Raw genomic sequence first — 20,799 nt, 5'->3', positions numbered from 1 at the left:
TTGATTGAATTTATTCCTACAGATTTTATTCTTTATGTTATTATAAGTGGGATAACTTTCTAATTTATTGTTCTGGTACCTCATTATTAGAATACAGAAATACAACAGATAGCATTAGTCTTTAATACATTAATACATTAATACAACAGCATTAATACAACAGATTTTGTATTATTAAGTTTTACTTAATTCGTTTATTTTAATAGTTTTGGGGCAGAGGTTTAGGATTTTTTTAATGTATAGCATTATGTTATCTATGAAGAGTGACAGTTTTATGTTTTCTTTAACAGTTTTTTTTTTTTTAATTCCAGTGTAGTTAACATACAGAATTATATTAGTTTCAGGTGTGCAATATAGTGATTCAACAATATACATTACTTAGTGCTCCTCATTATAAGTGTATTCTTAATCCCCTTCACCTATTTCACTCACCCCCTACTACCTTCCCTCTTTAACCATCTATTTGTTTTCTATAGTTAAGTCTATAAAACTTAAGTTTTGGTTTGAATCATTTGTCTTCCTTTTTGTTTGTTTTGTTTCTTCATTTCCACCTATGAGTGAATTCATATGGTATTTGCCTTTCTCTGACTGGCTTCTTTGCTTAGCATTATAATCTCTAGATCCATCCATGTTGCATGTGGAAAGATTTCATTCTTTTTTATTGCTGAGTAGTATTCCATCGTATGTATGTATGTATGTATGTATGTATGTATGTGTATTCACACACACACACACACACACACACACTACATCTTCTTTGTCCATTCATCATTGATGGAAATTTGGACTGCTGCCATAATTTGGCTATTACAAATAAGGCTGCAATAAATAGGTGTTCATATATCTTTTTGAAATAGTGTTTTTATCTTCTTTGGTACCTACTCAGTGGTGGAATTATTGGATCATATAGTAATTATATTTTTCATTTTTTGAACCCCCATATTGTTTTCACACTGACTGCACCAGTGTGCATTCCCAGCAACAATGCACAAGTTTGTCCCCCCCCCAACACACACACCCTTGCCAACACTTGTTTCTTGTGTTTTTTGATGTCAGCCATTCTAACAGGTGTCAGGTGATATCTCATTGTGTTTCTGACTTGCATTTCCCTGGTGATTAGTGATGTTTAACATCTATTCATGTGATTCTTGGACATCTATACACCTTCTTTGGAGAAATGCATGTTCATGTCTTCTGCCCATTTTAATTGAACTATTTCTGTTTTTTTTTTTTTTCAGACATGAGTTGCAAAAGTTCTTTATATATTTTGAATACTAATTATCAGTTACGTCATTTGAAAATATGTTCTCCCCTTCAGCAGGGAGTATTAGTATTATTTAGTTTTATTTTTAGTATCGTTTCCTTCATTGTTCAGAAGCTTTTTATTTTGATATAGTGCCAATAGTTTATTTATCCTTTTGTTTCCCTCACTTCAGAAGACATATCTAGAAAAATGTTGCTATAGCCAATATCAAAGAAATTACTGCCTGTGCTCTCTTGTAAGATTTTTATGCTTTTGGGTCTTATATTTTGATCCTTAATCCATTTTGAGTTTATTTTTGTGTATGATTAAGAAAGTGATCCAGTTTCATTCTTTTGCATGTAGCTGTCCACTTTCTTAACACTATTTGTTGAAGAGACTTTATCCCATTGTCTGTCCTTGCCTCCTTTGTGGAAGATTAAGTGAGCATATATCACAGGCTTATTTCTGGGCTCTGTGTTCTGTTCCACTGATCTGTATGTCTGTTTTTGTGCCAGTGCCATATTGTTTTGATTACTATAGCTTTATAGTATAACTTGGAATCTGGGATTGTGATAACTCCAACTTCGTTCTTCACTTTCAAGATTGCTTTGGGCGTTTGGGGTCTTTTGTGCTTCCATACAAATTTTAGGATTAGTAATTATAGTTCTGTGAAAAATGCTGTTGGTGTTTTGATAGGGAATTGATTAAATGTGTAAATCATTTTGAGTAGTATAGACATTTTAACGATATTTGTTCTTTCAATCCATGAGCATGGGAAGTCTTTCCATTTCTTGGTTTTGTCTTCGATTTCTTTCATCAATTTTTTTAATTTTTTTTAAAATTTTTGTTTATTTTAGAGACAGTGAGGGGGAGAGAGAGAGAGAGAGAGAAGGAGGGAGAGGGAGGGCATGAGTGGAGGAAAGGGGCAGAGAGAGAGAGAGAATCCCAAGAAGGTTCCATGCTCAGCATGGAGCCAAACATGGTGCTTGATCCCATGACCCTGTGACCATGAACTGAGCCAAAATGAAGAGTCAGTTGCTTAATCAAGTGAGTCACCCAGGCACCCCTCTTTCATAAATGTTTTATAGTTTTCAGAGTATAGGTATTTTACCTCTTTGGTTAAGTTTATTCATAGGTTTTTTTTTTTTTTTATCATTTTTGGTGTATTTGTAAATGGGTTGTTTTCTTAAATTCTCTTCCTGCTGCTTCTTTAGTGTACAGAAATGCAATAGATTTCTGTAGATTGATTTTTTAAAAAATTTTTTTTTCAACGTTTTTATTTATTTTTGGGACAGAGAGAGACAGAGAATGAATGGGGGAGGGGCAGAGAGAGAGGGAGACACAGAATCGGAAACAGGCTCCAGGCTCTGAGCCATCAGCCCAGAGCCCGACGCGGGGCTCGAACTCAGGGACCGCGAGATCGTGACCTGGCTGAAGTCGGACGCTTAACCGACTGCGCCACCCAGGCGCCCCTGTAGATTGATTTTGTATCCCACAACCTTACTGAATTCATTTATCAGTTCTTTTTTTTTTTTTTTTTTTTTTTTTTTTTTTTTTTTTTTTGGTGGAGTCTTCAGGATTTATATATATATACATACACACACACACATATACATATATATATATATATATATATAGTATTTTCTTGCCTGCAAATGGCGAATGTTTTATTTTTTCCTTAATAATTTGGATGGGTTTTGTTTCTTTTTGTTATCTGATTGCTGTGGTTAGGAGTTACCACATTACATTGAATAAAACTGGTGAGAATGGACACCCTTGTTTTGTTCCTGATGATAGGGGGAACGCTTTCAGTTTTTCTCCATTGAGTATGATAATAGGTATGGGATTTTCATATATGACCTCTGTTGTGTTGAGATATGTTCCTTCTAAACCTACTTTATTGAGGGTTTTACCATGAATGGATACACTTTGTCAAATGCTTTTTCTGCTTTAATTTACATGGTTATATGATTTTTTTTTCTCTTGTTGATTTGATGTGTCACTTTGAGTGATTTGCAAATATTGAACCACTCTTACAGAAATAAATCCCTCTCGATTACAGGGAATAATTATTTTAATGTAATGTTGGATTGGGTTTGCCAATATTTTGTTGAGGATTTTTGCATGTAGGATCATCAGAAATATTGGCCTATAGTCCTCTATTTTATTGGTGTCTTTATCTGGTTTTGGTATCAGGGTAATACTGGCCTCACAGAATGAATTTGGAAATTTCCCTTCCTCTTCTACTTTTTGGAATACTTTGAGAAGAATAGGTAGAGTTGTCTGGCTAAAGGTTTATCATTTTCAGTGATGTCTTTTCAAATGTTTTCATTTAAATTCGAGTTAGTTAACATATAGTGTAATATTGGTTTCAAGAGTAGATTTTAGTAATCAATTACTTACATAGAACACCCAGTGCTCATCATAACAAGTGCCATCCTTAATTCCCATCACCCATTTAGCCCATCCCCCACCTATGTCCCTCCATCAACCCTGTTTGTTCTCTGTCATTAAGAGCCTTTTTTACAATTTTTTTTAATATTTATTTTTAGAGAGACAGAAACAGAGTGTGATTGGGGGAGGGGCAGACAGAGAGGGAGACACAGAATCCGAAGGAAGCTCCAGGCTCTGGGCTGTCAGCACAGAGCCTGATGCTAGGCCTGAACTCATGAGCCATGAGATCCTGACCTGAGTGGGAGTCAGATGTTCAACCCACTGAGCCACCCAGCCTCCCTATTAAGAGTCTTTTATAGTTTGCTTCCCTCTGTCTTTTATTCCCTTTCCATATGTTCATCTGTTTTGTTTCTTAAATTCTACATATGAGTGAAATCATATGGTATTTGTCCTTCTCTGACTGACTTATTTTGCTTAGCATAATACACTTTACCTCCATCCATGTTGTTGCAAATGGAAAGATTTCATTCTTTTTAAAAGTTTTTTTAAATGTTTGTTTATTTATTTATTTTGAGGGAGAGAGAGACAGAGACAGAGAGAGAGAGAGAGAGAGAGAGAGAGAGAGAGAGAGAGACAGAGCATGAGCAAGGGAGAGGCAGAGAAAGAGGAAGACACAGAATCCAAAGCAGACTTCAGGCTCTGAGCTGTCAGCACAGAGCCTGATGTGGGGCTTGAACTCACAAACTGTGAGATCATAACCTGAGACAAAGTCAGATGCTTAACCAACCACACCACCCAGGCACCACTGTTTCTTGGGTGATCTTTTCAAAGAACTATCAGCTCCTGGTTTTAGTGATCTGTTACATTATTGTTTGTTTGTTTGTCTGAGTTTTGTTTTGTTTTGTTTTGATTTCTAGTTATTTACTTCTGCTCTAATCTTTATTATTTCCCTCCTTCTGATTTTGGATTTTTTTTTTTCTATATCCTTTAGGTATAAGGTTAAAAGGTTTTGTTTGTTTTTTAAGATTTTTCTTATTTATTGAAGTGGGCCTGTATCTCTATAAAATTCCTTCTTAGAACTGCTTTTACTGTATCCCAGGGATTTTGAAAAACTGTGTTTCCATTTTCATTTTTCTCAGGTATTTTTTAATTTTACTTTTTTTTTATTTCTTCATTGACATATTGATTGTCTAGTGGCTTGCTGTTCATCTCCATATGTTTATTTTGTTCTTTGCTTTTTGGTTTTCTTTTTTATTTTCTTCTTTAATTGATTTCTAATTATATACTGTTAAGGTCAGAAAAGATACTTGATATGATTTCAGTCTTCTTAAATTTATTGAGATTTATTTTGTAGCAAAACATGTGATTTATCCTATAAAACATTCCATGAATACTTGAGAAAGATGTGTATTCTGCTGTGTTAGGATGGAGAATTCTGGTAAGTTTACCTGGTCTAATTCAGGATATTGTTTTCTCATTAATTTGCTGTCTGGACATCCAGTGATGCAAGTAGACTATTAAAGTTCCCTACTATTATTGTATTTCTATCAGTTATTCCCTTTGTATCTGTTAATATTTGCTTTATATATTTAAATGTTCCTATGTTGGATGAGTTAATATTTACAAGTGTTACATCTTCTTGTTGAATTTGCCCTTTATCATTATGTAATGCCCTTCTTTGTTTCTTGTTGCAACATTTGTTTTAGAGTCTAGTTGGTCTGATATAAACATTGCTACCTCAGCTTTCTATCCTTTCCATTTGCATGGAATATCTTTTCCGATCCCTTCACTCTCTGTCCATGTGCGTCTTTGGATCTGAAGTGAGTCTTTCTTATAGGCAGCAATAGACTATATTTTTGGCCCCTTTGAAATAATGAAGCATTTCTTTGTGAAAACAATCAGCTGAAATCAAGCCCGCCTTTTTATGGAAATGTATAACTTCAGGCTATCTTCTAGTTTAGTCATAGTTCCTTCCAAAAAGTTTTGCCTATTTATGTTATTTTTCTCGTTCTTGTGGACATTTCCCTTTTCTATTTCTGGCTAGTTGAAGACTATATAGCAAATAATTTGAAAAAGAAATCAAGAGGTAAATTTTGTCAACGTGTAACTTTCAAAAAGTTAAAAACATGACTCATATGATATATAGTATTCACTATAGTATTCATATATTAATTATGTTAAGGAGTCATTTATCTCACTAATGAGAGAACCAGAAGGATGGTAAATCCGGTTCAGAGGAGCACAGAAGAGACTGTAGAATTTATAATCACTGAAATAAAAACATGCTAATTTAAAATTGTAACGTTAGATATAAAACCACTTAATGTCATATAGCAATAAAAAGGGGTATCTTTACTACGTGATGGAAATCATTTGCATCTCTATTAGACAAAAAAAATTATAATCAATGTATAAATTAATATCTAAATTCATAGATTTTTGAACTGAATCAGTATTAAGCTATAAGTTAAACAAAGGTATATTACTTAGGAAAATTAACTAGTTATTGAAGGTGCCTATTAGACAATGGTTCAGTGTGACATTGAAGGCACATATAGACATTCCTTTATATTTTTTTAACAGGATTTTGACTTTTTTTCTCAATAATTTTGTGGCATGGACTACTCTGTTAAACAATACTGGAGTAAATGTGTCTTTCTGCTAGAGTACCATAACAAAATGCCACAGGCTATCTGGCTTAAAGAATAGTAATTCATTTTCTCACAATTCTGAAGATTAGAGGTTCCAGATCAAGGATTCAACAGGTTTGGATTTCTCTGAGGCCTCTCAGTGGCTTACAAATAGCCTCTCGTCTCTGTGTAGGGATCCTTGGTATCTCTCTTTGTATGTCATAACCTCTTTTTATAAGTATAGGGTAAGGTTAGATTAGGGCTCACCTTAATGGCATTGATTTAATCATCCCTTTGAAAACTTTAGCTCCAAATGCAGTCACATTCTGGGGCAATGGAGGATAGGACTAGAAAATATAATAGGAATATATTTAAATTTTTGTTCTGGTACACTAATAAAGCCCTGAACTAAATATTTATGATTTTTTTTAACATGTCATAAAATGATTATAATTGTCTTCAGCAACTTCCTATGATCTTGGTTGTATTTCAGCAAAATGAAGATGAAATACTGAATCCATTGTCTAGAAGATTTACCTATCTTCTGAAATGTGTAAATAATTCTGGCCAGATTTACTTATTTATGTACCTTTATATCTGTCAGCTTGCTTACTTGAACTTTTTGTCTAATTTCCTCCAGTCTTAATAAAAGATTACATTAAAACTAGACAGAAACTTCAAATATAAGAAAAGGAAACAAAGCCAATTCCCACAATAACTGAGTGTTTGGCTAATTATTAGGTTCTTTCCTGAGACCTTGTTGCTTCAAACTTGGATGGTTGTTAACAATACCTATTGTTTCAGTAGCAGAGGATATTTCTGTAATGATACAGACTTGAAAAAAAGGTGTGAATGCTGTCAAACAGCTCTTTTGTCCGAAATTTCACTTGCATAGACTACATCAACTACACAGTTGAATGGACTCTGATACATACTTTATCTGAACCGCAGGTATTTAAAATGGCATTTGAAACAGTGGGTTCTGTTCTCTAGTTGATATAATAATGTAAAAAGAATAAAAACAAACAAAGCATACATTTCCAGATTTCTGGAGACAGAAATATTTCAGCTTTTTAAAAATCCTCACTGCTGAACTGGTTGAGAAAAGCTTCATGTAGTTTGTGGAAATTTAAATGGTTATATTTCCATAAAGACTGTGCAATTCAGGAATGAAACTGTAATCGATAGCTTGAAAATGTGTGTCCAATGAATTGCAATATCTGCTTTCTGCTTGTCCTTGTAAAGCATGATAGAAATTCCACAAAGTTGCTACTTTCCGTACCTTGCTTTGATAATATACCATTACGAGTGACAATAATGACACACGCATCTATATTAGTCTTTTTGTTGAAAGGGTATCATTCACTGAAACAGTATGTTACTAAGGAAGTATTTTGAAGCACAGAGCAAGAAGAATGTTTAGGTTCAGATTGCAGAAGGAAACTCTGCTTTGTCAATGAATCAGAGATCCATAGTAAGTTTGAACAAGAAGGTGTCAAAGTATAATTTCTAATAGATAAAAACATGACTGTCATGAAATTCAAGAATAAATATAAACCAGAAACTTATTTATGGAATTATTGAGGTAACCAGCACAGTAGTGCTGATCTAAGAGAATTAGTGGAATTGGATAATTACAAGCATTTTAAGGAAAAATAATGTATAAATAAAATTTGTCGGTAAGTATAAAAATGGTTAATGCCTCACAGGGCAGTACAACCATAACCTTTGAGGTTATCTTTTCTACAAGATAATTATTCACAAATTAACATGAAATTTCACAGTAAAAAGGTCTGATCAAATGGAAAATATTCAAGTCAAACACAGACACATTCTCCTAGAGCTGCTCTATCCCTTGTAGCCACTAACTACCTACCTAAATTTTTAAATTTAAATTTGAGTGAATTAAAATGAAATACAACACAGATTTAGTTTCCCTGTCACACTAGCCACATTTTAAGTGGTCACCGGACACATTTGGCTAATGGCTACTTTATTGGACAGCATGGATGTAGAATATTTCCTTCTTCACAGAAAGTACTATTGAGTAACACTTCTGTGGAAAATTAATATTTGAGCAGGCCTTTTATAATGCATATGCATGCCACTGAAAAACATCACCACTCCTTTGGCTTAATTCCAAGTTTTGAGTATTGTTTGTAAACAAAGAGATTTTACAGATCTATTTTTCCACCTCCTTTTTTTTAATGGAAGAGGATCTAAAAATATAAATTTACCTTAGATTCATAAAAAGTTTACTCCTCTTACTACTGAAGAGTTTAGCTGTGTCATTGAACCAATTTTCACGTTGGGTTGAGTGAACTATTGAGTATAAATAAGAAAACTGGGAGAAAATTTTATTGTAAATACTTACATTTTCGGATTTAGAAATCATTTGTCCATTTGTCTAGATCATTCTTAGTCCTTAAATAGCAAGAAGAAAGGTATCAAAAGGTAGTCATTACTTTATAGAATAATTAAATCACCTATTTTGACCTAGCAAGAAATTAATTATCTGTATAGTTTTGTTTTTTTGTTTTTTGATGTTGTTGGTTTTTTGTTTTTTGTGTTTTTTTTTTTGTTTGTTTGTTTGTTTTTAATCATGAAACCATCTATACTTTTGAAATGCTTTCTCTGATGGTTTGGGCAGACTTACATAGTCTTTGGCTTATGATACTAAATTTGCACGTGTAACACAATGATTTTGTTTTTAATGTGTGTTTTTCAGATGTGCAACAAATAGCGATTGACTGGCTTACCAGGAATCTCTATTTTGTGGACCATGTCAGTGACCGGATCTTTGTTTGTACTTACAACGGGTCTGTGTGTGTCACCCTGATTGACCTGGAGCTTCACAATCCTAAGTCAATAGCCGTAGATCCAATAGCGGGGTAAGAAATTCTGTTTTATAATGTTTGATATGAAATAGTTTCCATTAAAATAAATAATGCATCCAAAAATTGTGTAATAGATCGGTCTCTGACAGGAGCTGTGGAATATAAGATTGCAGGCTCAAAGTATTTTTAAATGTTGATATTAACAACTGCATTGCAAGGAGAAAAGAGGGGCTATAATTTACCATGCAGAAGCTGGGTAATACCAGTTCCTTAACACATTTATATTGCTGGCCTAACCTGAGATACAAACAACCCTCTTCACAATTGCTTTGGGGTCACCAGACAAGAGCCTCAGGATAGTTTTAGGTTAAAGAGAGGAGAACTTTAAGTTCCCTTAGCAGTAGACCTTGTAGTCAGCAAGCTTCAGAAACACCACTTGAAAGATGTGCTATTAGCAAACTTATGTTCAACACATTTGGTGTTTATAAAAGGTGTATGATGCATGTTCACGTGTACTACTAAAACATTAAAGTCATCTTTGTTAGTTGAAACCATCTTTTTTTTTTCCCCTCCAACTACTGATATGTAAATACTATATAATTACGGAGTTACTGAATTCTTTATCAGAATTCATCTTCACTTTTTTTTTTTGATTTTCTAATTTTGCAAGCCACTTTGTTGGTTAAAAGTATGTCTTATCTGACCTTCTTTTATCTAATAGGCTCATTAATCTTTTTAAATATTTCACAATTTGTCAAATATAGTCATAAATGTTTAAATTCCCATCAACTTTGTTCACATGATCAGAAAATCAATATAGAAATTATGCTTCAGTTCTACAAATGCTATGGTATTGTTGAGTGGGAGGGGCAAAAACTATATAGAGTACTATAAATTCAGTTTTTTCACCAGTGCGTACTGGGCAAGGATACTCTCACATTACTGACATAGTGTATAATTTTAATCGGAGGAACTGTTGTTTTTTTCAGATGTAAGTTGTAGCAAAGATTTGAAAACTGAAATTTTATCTTGTTACTGGTTTAATCGTCCCCAAGCAGTTCAGGCTGAAATGTCTGATGGAATGTTTCCTAAACTGCCATAAGCCTCCATTCAATAAATGGGAAAATATTTACTGAAGAAACAGCTGTCATCCATATGTGGACTTTTGTCACTCTTTACTTAAAGTCTGATTGAATATTAAGATGCATCATCACAATGGTTCCGATTTTGACAAGAACAGCTTGCACGTAAGAACTTTGCTAGGAAGGCTGTGTCATATAATTCTTGAATGTAGCTCTATTTGTATTTGCAGCAGATGGTGACTTGACTCAATCTGACTGCAGTGATGCTTCAAAAGACATTAGTAAAAGAAGTTGTATTTAAACTGATTTGTTTGGGTTGTTGGATAAGGGTAGTAAGAAAGAATTGGAAATTTACAAATGTGGTAACAACATTCTTTTGGAATTATTTTGGAATTCTGTCTAGAAATATATTTGCTTGCATGTTTTTCCCTGGATTTGCTAACTGAATTTCAAACTAGCCTTTAGACAGTCTTATTTATCAAAAATGTTAAGAGGTGAAGCTACTGTCTTTCTCCCCTCATTCTACCATCTTATCTTCCCCCATTTTTAAAAACTAAGATCCAGAGACCCTTTTTAAATAAAACTGTCAATCTCGAATATATGTGAGTACCATCTCTCTTTCAGAAGAGCAACATAGTTTATATTCTCAAGCTTCCTGTTTCTCTCTGTCATTACATGAAAGAACCATATTTTGTTACTTTTGTCAAAGGAATTAGGAATAGAAAACCCCCATATTGTTTGCACTTATTCTCTGCAGGATTCCTTGGGGCCTAGTAACTGTTTAAATGTAATTTTGTCATGTATCATTTATCACAATTGGTTCTTTGGAATTTTTCGTTTGAGTTTGCTCTGTGTCTCAAGCAGTTTTTCAATCATGAATTGCAGAAATCAGAGAAAGCAGAGCTCTGCTCTTTTATAAATATAAGCCTGTTTGGAGTATAACACTTTCAAATATATTCTACTTTTCTCTTATTAACAAAAATTTGGCTAGGATTAATACAATGCTATCTAGGAAAGGAACAGTAGGTTTTTCCCTTTAACTTTTACTTCTGGGCCTGCTCCAGCGTAATTTGAATAGGCAAAGCTGGAACAACTGTGCATGACCTACCAAAGGGGATATGTGCCACCAGTGAAATTTCTCCTACCTTTTCCTAAGTGTATGGACTGAGTGATTATCTTTGGCTCATTCTCTTGTAACTTCTGAAATCATTGGAATACATTAAAAGTCAAATCTGATTTTTAGAGCTTGACCTTAATAGCAGTAGAAATGGAGGGAGATTTGCCTTACTTCTTTCAAAGCTGCATTGAAAAAGAAATCTTTTACTTGGCTATACTTTTAACTCTCACTTCTAGTGATGGTAATGATATTGGAATTGAGAATTTGGGAAAAAATCTATTTGCGGGGATGTGTGGTACTGTGTATGAAACCCAAACATAGTAGAGTTATATGAGATGGATAACCTGAAGGACAGGGGAAATCTCCTTAGTCATGAGAAAAAGCAGGAATTGAATATTTCCTGAGTATACCATTTTTCTATGTAGGATGGACTTCTGACTTGTAGAGAATGAACGGCAGAGTGATATGTAGGATTTATGTGTGAATCCATGACCTCATGAGTGAAATGAATAAAAAGTATATCGTCTTTGTTCTCTATGAGAGCAGGCCAACTGCTAGGAGGAGAAAGTCTCAAAGTTGAGTACACACAGAAGTGATTCACAGTATTTGAATATTTAATACACTTTTTCCCATCACCTACCTGGATCCCCACTGCTGGCAAAACCAATCATAGATGAGACATTAGAGATAGAATCAAAGTTAGAGATAGATCAGGGAATAGGATGGGCTTATGAAATTCTAATCTAAGAATTTAGAATTCTGTATGAATGTGGGAAGCCAGCAAATAAGGTAGGTTTCCCTATGACCATGAAAGGGCTTTTGTAACAAGGGAATCCTTGGGGTAGATATCAGGTTTTTCAATTCTGTCAGGTGGCTCCCAGAGCCAGCCTAAGTTCCAAATTAGAGTGTGCACTCACTAGTCACTTTTGTATAGGACATAAGTAGAATTGTTGCAGACCTTTGGCTGTTAATCCCCTCATACTGCACTGTGGATAAATTAAATCTGTAGATTGTACTCCCACAACTAACCACTATCTATTAGTTTGGGGATTCAGATGGTTCAGAAGTTGCTATGGGTTTGAAAATTAGAAAGCACCTAAAAAACATGCCACTCTGTGCTCTTCTTGTCCTCATGGAAGAATCAATGTGGATGAGTCATATACTCTTCTGCAATTCATAAGTGCCCCTAATATTCTGACATTTATATTCACATTTTGATAGGTTGCAAATTGTGAGTCCTAATTTTTTTGAGGAAGAACTACCCTCTACACATACCCACAAAAATGTTTCTTTAAAATGATATGAACTTAGTCTCCCTGAGAATCTTTTTGCATATTTCTCTTTATTAGAAGAAAATTCAGAGAATGGAGGTAATTCAATACCTTCAATAATCATTCTATTGAGTTTATGTTTCGACTTGCTTTAAAATTCCTCTTGGAGATCCTGAACTTAAAGTTTCTTTCTTCTTTTTTTTAATGATTATTTATTTTGAGGAGAGTGTGAGCAAGCAGGGAAGGGAGAGAGAGAGAGAGAGAGAGAGACAGACAGACAGACAGACAGACAGACACTCCCAAGCAGGCTACATGCTCTCAGTACAGAGGCCAACACAGAGCTCAAAACCATGAACCATGAGATCATGACGTGAGCCAAAACCAAGAGTCACATGCTTAACTGACCGAGCCACCCAAGTGCTCACTCTTGAATTTAAAGTTTCTTAATGTGTTTTCTTATCTTAGCAACAAATTCAAGTGAATATCCATTATATTAGCTGTATTTTAATTTTTTATCTGTTCATAGTCTAAATATCTATATGCTGATTTCCTATTTGCATCACTACTACCTTTTCGGAGTGAGTCCAACACTCTTAGATAACATTTAGATTCATAGAGAATTATCTGAACAATAGGCATTTGTCTAAATTGGCCATTTTACAAGGTTTTTCAGGAGAGTTTATTATAGCCACTTTTCAATCCAAAGTTCCTTTCAGGAGTTGCTGATGTGATTAGGCAAGACAACATGGAAATGCAAGTTCATGTTTCCTGGTCTGAATTATTTTAAGTGAAGCTAGTTGTTCAAAGACTCACTCAGGGGTATAAATGCATATTAGCTGTTTTGTGTATGACTCAAATTATTCTCATTAATTCATTTTGTCTAGGGTCAAACTCTCCAAATTACTCTCCAAACCTTTCTGTAAGTGGAGGTTCACGTATGGCATTGCCTTTAATCACTGTCTCCTTCCAATACAATTTATATTGTGATTACCCTGGGAATATGGAAAAGTAATTTGGAGTGGTTTATGTTCATTACACCTTTTACTGGAAACTTAACCCAAAGTGACTCAACTTTCACTGTGTTCTTAGCTCACATTATTCATAATAGTAACTCAGAATAATGCAAAACATTTTACATTTCTATTTGCCCTCTTTGCTGTTCTTTCTCTCTCTTTTTACTCTATATGTTTTAAATGTTTGTTAAACTTATACCCAAATTACTGACTTCATAGTTCTATTTCTAGTAATTATATTTAGTATCTTCCCAATCTTGCACCCACTCTCTATAAAAGAGATTTCTATGAGTTATCACTCTGATAAATGCTGTCCACTCAAATAAAGGAATAGGGAAAAAAGCACAATTATGAAGGAATTTATTATTTCACTTTTAAATCTAAATATAGGATAGTCTCTGAGTTGATTATTTTAGTGGCTCAACAATATCATTCAGGATCTGGGTCCATTTACCTCATTGTGATATTATGGTTAGTGTATGGTTTTTAGGTTAATTCTCTTGCCATCATAAGATGAAGTTCTAGGGATCTTGTGTTGAAACATGGTACTCCACTCAAAAGAAGAAAAAACATTTTTTTGTTTTTGTTTTGTTTTTTTTTTCCTTAGATGTTCATGTCTTCTTAGGCAGAAATGGGGTAGATGCCTTCCTGAATGGCCACTTTTTTTTTCCACCATTGATATGTGAAAGAGTGAAATTAGGGCCAAGCAAAGATGGAAAAATAAATGGACTAAGAACCAACATCATCTACTACATCCCCTGTCATATAACAGTTCTCTCTTATGTGCAGTTCTTTGAATTTCTTTTCCCAGGCACTGAGGGGGTCTCTTTGTACTGACCTTAACTTGTTTGGAATATGGACAAATACTTTATTCCAATTCTTTAGTCCCTTTTCTAGGAGAACCCTCCCATTTCCTTTGAGCCAAGGCCATTCAAACTCATTTCAAGGAGTATTTTTCTTATCTCTTTTCAAGGCAAATGACATTTCTTTCCAGTAATATTTTATTTTTTATTTTAAAAAATTTAATGTTTATTTATTTTTGACAGAGAGAGAGAGAGAGAGTGAGAGAGCGAGCGTGAGTGGGGGAGGAGCAGAGAGAGAGAGGGAGACACAGAATCCGAGGCAGGCTCCAGGCTCTGAGCTGTCAGCACAGAGCCTGATGCGGGGCTTGAACTCACCAACCATGAGATCATGACCTGAGCCGAAGTTGGACGCTCTACTGACTGAGCCACCCAGGTGCCCCTCCAGTAATGTTTTATATGATACAAAGAAGAGATTGGGTTGGGAGTTCTCTGGGAGTTCTCTCCTAGTGTTCCTATTTTTATCTTTAAAGATATACTTTAAGAAACTGATGGGAGCTTTTATTCTATTCAGATTCTCAATGGTTTTGCAATCTATGTGAATATTCTAAGCCTAATGCTACTGGGGTAGCATTAAATACATTATTGTTTCATTTATAAAGCAATTCTCAAGTGGCATGAAAGTTTTGTATTCTCTGCCATAGAATAGTTTGCACACTGGAAGAATCTATGCCATTTTTAGACAAGAATAATTTTATATTTCCAATTAATGTAAAATTATTTCTAATTGTTTCTTACATAGAATTGTATGAAAACAAGAAGTAGATATGAGCAAATGGTATTGCTTTTGAAAATATATGGACAGATTTCCTATTTCACTCAGTTATAATAAGGGCATGAAAGATAATGGTATGATATATTTTCTTATGGAGCTTTGAGTATAACAGAATTATGCATTAAATATCAAATATTACAACCAAAAGATATAGTTATTATAGTTCACAAAAAAACACACATTCTAAACAACCAATTCTAAGCAGTAATTTATTTGAAGTTTATGAGATAAATAGTGGGTTAGGCACAAATATTATTTTCAAAAAACAAAACAAAACAAAACAGAAAATGTTGGTTTGTAAACACCACAAGGGAAAAGACAAAAATTAAAAACAATAAAATACATACTTGACACCATTCGCCTTTTAAGTTACCACTCTTTCATATATAACATAAATTCAGGATTTTATTGTAGGCCATATAATCATATTCAACTAAAAAAAGAATCAGAAGTAAAAAAAAGAGTCAGCTTTTATGCTGGGTTATATTTTGTTCTGCTTGACTGCTGAGCCTTGAAGGGTATTGATCGAAAATTGATATTTTCCCTTGAGCCAGATTCACAGTGGTTTGACTAGGGAGAAATTGGCTTGGCTTTAGGGTCAAGTTGGATGTTTTATAGTGTCAAATAGTGTTTACTCAATATTTTTTTTTAATCATGAAAAGGAAAAAGTCAAATGTTGAGGGTAGCTGGTCTTCTGTCAGTTTTACTGAGGTAATTGTCTCTGTAATCTCTTGTAAAAATTGTTTATGCGGGAGGGAGCGCACTGCCTGATTACGAGATATACTACAAATCTGTAGTCGGGGCACCCGGTTGGCTCTCAGTCTGTTAAGCACCTTACTTCAGCTCAGGTCATGATCAAATGATCCGTGAGTTAGAGCCCTGCGTCCGGCTCTGTGCTGACAGCTCAGAACCTGGAGCCTGCCTCAAATTCTGTGTCTTCCTCTCTCTGCCCCTCCCCTGCTTGCATATGCGCTCTCTCGCTCGCTCTCTCTCTCTCAAAAATAATGAATAAACATTAATTTTTTTAAATATAAAAAAAATAAATCTGTAGTCATCAAAATAGTATGGTACTGACATTAAAATATACAAATAGTCCAGTGAGTGGAAAAGAATTGAAAGCCCAGAAATAAACCCAAACATATTTGGTCAACTAATATTTGACTCCAGAGCCAAAATACTCAATGGAAAAAAAACAATCTCTTTGTACATTGTGCTGAGATAATTGAATATTCACATGTAAAAGAAGGAAACTAGCCTTATATCTTCTACCACTCACAAAAATTAACTTGTAATGGGTCGAAGATTTAAGTATAAGACATGAACCCATGAAACTCCTAGAAGAAAACAGGAATAAAACTCTTTGACATGGATGCTGGTAATTAATTAATTAATTTTCGAAAGTGACATCTAAAGCACAGGCAACTAAACAAATAAATAGATTAACAAACCAACCAGTGGGACTATATCAAAATAAAAAGCTTCTGAACACCAAAAAAAAAAAAAAAAAAAAAAAAATCAACAAAGTTAAAAGGCAACGTCTGGGATGGGAAAAAATTTTGCAAACTATGTACCCAATAAGAGATTAATTTCCAAAGTATATAAAGAACTCATACAACCCAGTAGCAAAAAAAAAAAAAAAAAAAAAAAAAAAAAGACATCAACCCCATTAAAAAATGGGCTAAAGATACAAATAGACACTTTCCAAAGAAGATATATGAAGGCCAACAGGTACATGAAAAGATGCTTAGTATTATTAGTTATTAGGAAAATGCAAATTAATAGCACAATGAGGGATCACCTTATGCCTGTTAAATGGCCATCATCAAAAAGACAAGAAATAATGCTGGTATAGATGTGGAGTAAAGGGAACCCTTGTGCATATAAATTGGATACAGGGAATGTAAATTGATACAGCCATGATGGAAGACAGTATGGAAGATACTAAAAAATTAAAAATATAATTACCATATGATACAGTAATTCCATTTCCAAGAATATATCCAAAGAAAACAAAAACACTAACTCAAAAAGATACCTGCATCTCCATGTTCATAACAACATTATTTAGAAAAGCCATGACATAGAAAGATACTAAGTGTCTATCAATGTATCATTGCATTTTTATACAAAGAATTTGTGATACACACATGCATGCATGTGCTCACATGTGTGTACACACACACACACACACACACACACACACTGTAATATTATTCAACCACTAAAGAAAAAAATGAGGAAACCCCATCATTTTTGACAATATAGAAGGACTTTGAAGGCATTATGCTAAGTGAAATAAGTCAGACCAAGAAAGACAGGTACTGTATGAACTCATTTATATGTGACATGTAAACAAAAAGCAAAAAAAAAACAAAAACAAAAACAAAAACAAAACAGACTCTCAGAAAAGGAGATCAGATTTGTGATTACCAGTGGCAAAAGTTGGAAGATGGGAGAAAAGATACAAACTTCCAGTTATTAATAAGTACTGGGGATGTAATGTACAGCATGGTGAGAATAGCTAACACTGCTGTATGATACATAGGAAAATTATTAGGGGATTAAATCCTGTGAGTTCTCATTACAAGGAGAAATATTTTTCCTTTTATTTCTTTTTTTTTGTTATTGTATCTATATGAGAAGATAGGTAGATGTAAGCTGAATCCATTATACTATATGTAAATCAAACTATCATGCTGCATGATTTAAACTTTTACAAACATATATGCCAATAATTTCTCAGTAACACTGGAAAAAACATGGAATAAAAAAAACTTGTGTTTAGATAAACAACTGCTCATAAAATGTGCCTCTATATCATCTTAAACTAATTTAATGTTTTTTGAGAAAAGCAAAACAAATGATTTTTGTCATTGTTCTTCATAATGATTGAATATAAGTTATAGTAACATTATCAGCAACCAAACTATTAGTAAATCTCTATAATTACATTCTATATCTGGTTTAGTGTGGCATAAAATGAGATTAAAAAGCAACATATAAAAAGAAAATAGTCCTAATTTCTGGAGGGTTTCAGTCTAAGTCTCATATTGAATTTATATTTGGGAGTGTCATTAATTTGAAGGTATAGCTAAATAATTGATTCATCCCATGAACTTAATGTGGAACGTGTCTAAAGTGTTTGGAATTCTCCAGTGATTTAAAAATCTCTGAATTGCTAAGATTTCTCATTTTTTAAGTGAAAACAAAGATATTCTGTTTTATTTTTTAAATGATTTATTATTATGAACTCGATTTGAGAAAGATATTTCAAGTGTATATAATTTTATTTATTAATTGAAATGACTGCATAAGACCAATGTAATTTTCACAGGATATACACTGAAGTTTGAAGGAATATCAATACAGTAATCTCATAACAACTGTATTAGGATAATGGTAGTCACTTTTATAAACCAAAATGATGACATCACACAATAAAATTATATTTCATACCCGTATGAATCTGATGAGTGTGTTAGAGGTTGGTAGGTATCTTCCTCCTTGTGGTTATTCTGAGATAAGGGTTCCTTCCATTTTGTGGCTATAGAATCTCATACGGCCTGTTCGCAACTAGTAGAAGGGGGAAAATGTTGAATATCTGTAGACAAGTTGGATGCAAGGGGATCAGGGAAATGTAGCATCAGGCAGTTTCTTGCCCATGACATCACCATACTATGGAAATGGGAACATGCATTTTGAATAAACATTTTGCCTTTTCTGTCCCAGTCTTCTCTTCTGGCTACCAAATATCTATATATGCCCTTCTTCTCATAGAATATACTACATGAGTTCAAAGTGGAGGACCTCCAGGTGATGTGCAGTACTCTCCATCACGTCCTTTTGTACTTCCTTGTATACAGCAAATTATGAACCAAAAGACAAGATATCTGTCCCGACTGTCCCCTCCATACTCTATATAAATCAGTGGAACAGTGATAGAATAATAAAAACAAGAATCATCATCTAGAAAATAGAAGATTGGAGGCACACAGTAGTCATTGGCATAGAGAAATAATGAAATCCTACCAGGAAAGTAAAGGAAAGACCCTCTGTCCTGGTAGTTTAGAAATTCCCTTGTCTAGATGGTACTTCTTTCTCTGTAACATCTCCCCTTGTTCATTGTTCTTTACCTGTGCTTCCCCAGGGAGATTCTTTCTAGTCTGTTGTGCTAAATACTACATCTGAAGTTGGCAATGGGGCATCCTCCCCCTGTGGACTCTATATATTTCACAGACTGTTTCTTGTTCCTTTCAAGTTGTTTTAAGGTTTGAAGAAACAAAGAATTTTGTAAGATAGGCTCATGGCTTTTGAAGTTATAAATTCCCTTGAAAATTAGTAGAATTTTGATTTCTTTGCTTCCCATTACTTCTATATACCAATATCCTCACTCAAAGTTATACTCTACAAATAATTATCAAACCCAAATTATTTCTTTGCACCTCACTCTCTTGGTTTTCTCTTTCAACCTGTTTGTGGTCACTTCGAAGCCTGAAAACAACACGCCAGTGGGAAGCAAACACCTTTATCTAAAGGTGAACTCTTCTATTCAGTTGAGAAGTTAATTGGCTTTTGTTGTTCAAAGTAATTCCAGCAATTTTTCTTAGTATTCACATCCTAGAAACAACTGGATCTCCAAAGCTGGAAGACCTCAATTTTGGACTTGGTCTATTCCCTTTCAGTTTTTGTTGTCAGTCAGCCAATTCTTACCTATACTCATTTTTCCCCATAATATCTTGCCAACGAAGGCATGTAGTAACTAACACAATTACTAATATTAGACTTTTAAACTTCTTCCCTTAAATACATAGGCTCAAAAAGCACTTGTTTTTTCTTCCAATATATTTATCAAGATACTGCAAATGACATTTTTCATCAAGTATTTTTAACCTTTAATATTTTCAGTCCTGAACATTAGTTACCCTGATGCTGCTGCCTTAACCATGAGGCCAATGTTATGCATTAAAGAAAAAAAAATAATGTTTATTTTTGAGAGAGAAGAGGGTCAGAGAGAGAGAGGGAGACACAAAACCTGAAACAGGCTCTAGGCTCCGAGTTGTCAGCACAGAGCCTGACTCAGGGCTTAAACTTACTAGCCATGAGATCATGACCTGAGCTGAAGTAGGACACTCAACTGACTGAGCCACCCAGGCGACCCATGGTTATCTGACAATGTTATTCATTTTTAAATGTTTATTTATTTATTGGGGGGGAGGGGCAGACCGAGAGGGAGAGAGAGCCTGATGGGGGACTCAATCTCATGAACCATAAAATCATGACATGAGCCAAAATCAAGAATTGGATGCTTAACTGACTGAGCCACCAGGCACCCCTTCAATGTAGTAATTTACAATCTTATTATATTTAATGTATTTTAAATTTTTATTAAGGTAGTTTTGTACTTGTGCTACCAACTTTTTTTTTTTAACTTTTTTTTTAACGTTTATTTATTTTTTTGAGACGGAGACAGAGCATGAATGGGGGAAGGGCAGAGAGAGAGGGAGACACAGAATCGGAAGCAGGCTCCAGGCTCTGAGCCATCAGCCCAGAGCCCGACGTCGGGCTCAAGCTCACGGA

The 20,799-nt window shown here is 34.2% G+C and overlaps 1 protein-coding gene across 4 annotated transcripts in view; it reads left to right on the top strand.

Annotated features, from left to right (window-relative positions):
* The window catches only part of LRP1B (LDL receptor related protein 1B), a 1,907,075-nt gene that overhangs the window by 940,904 nt on the left and 945,372 nt on the right, over positions 1 to 20,799 (top strand). For all 4 annotated transcript variants that reach the window (XM_086718488.1, XM_025932005.2, XM_086718489.1 and 1 more), the window contains exon 7: positions 8,996 to 9,158. In XM_086718488.1, coding sequence (XP_086574614.1) covers positions 8,996 to 9,158 — 163 coding nt within the window. The remainder of the gene's footprint in view (positions 1 to 8,995; positions 9,159 to 20,799) is intronic.

Source organism: Puma concolor, chromosome C1 (assembly GCF_028749965.1).
Source record: "Puma concolor isolate L17-30 chromosome C1, mPumCon1.1.hap2, whole genome shotgun sequence".
Classification (NCBI taxonomy): Eukaryota; Metazoa; Chordata; class Mammalia; order Carnivora; family Felidae; genus Puma; species Puma concolor.
This window is presented reverse-complemented; position numbering and strand designations above follow the sequence as displayed.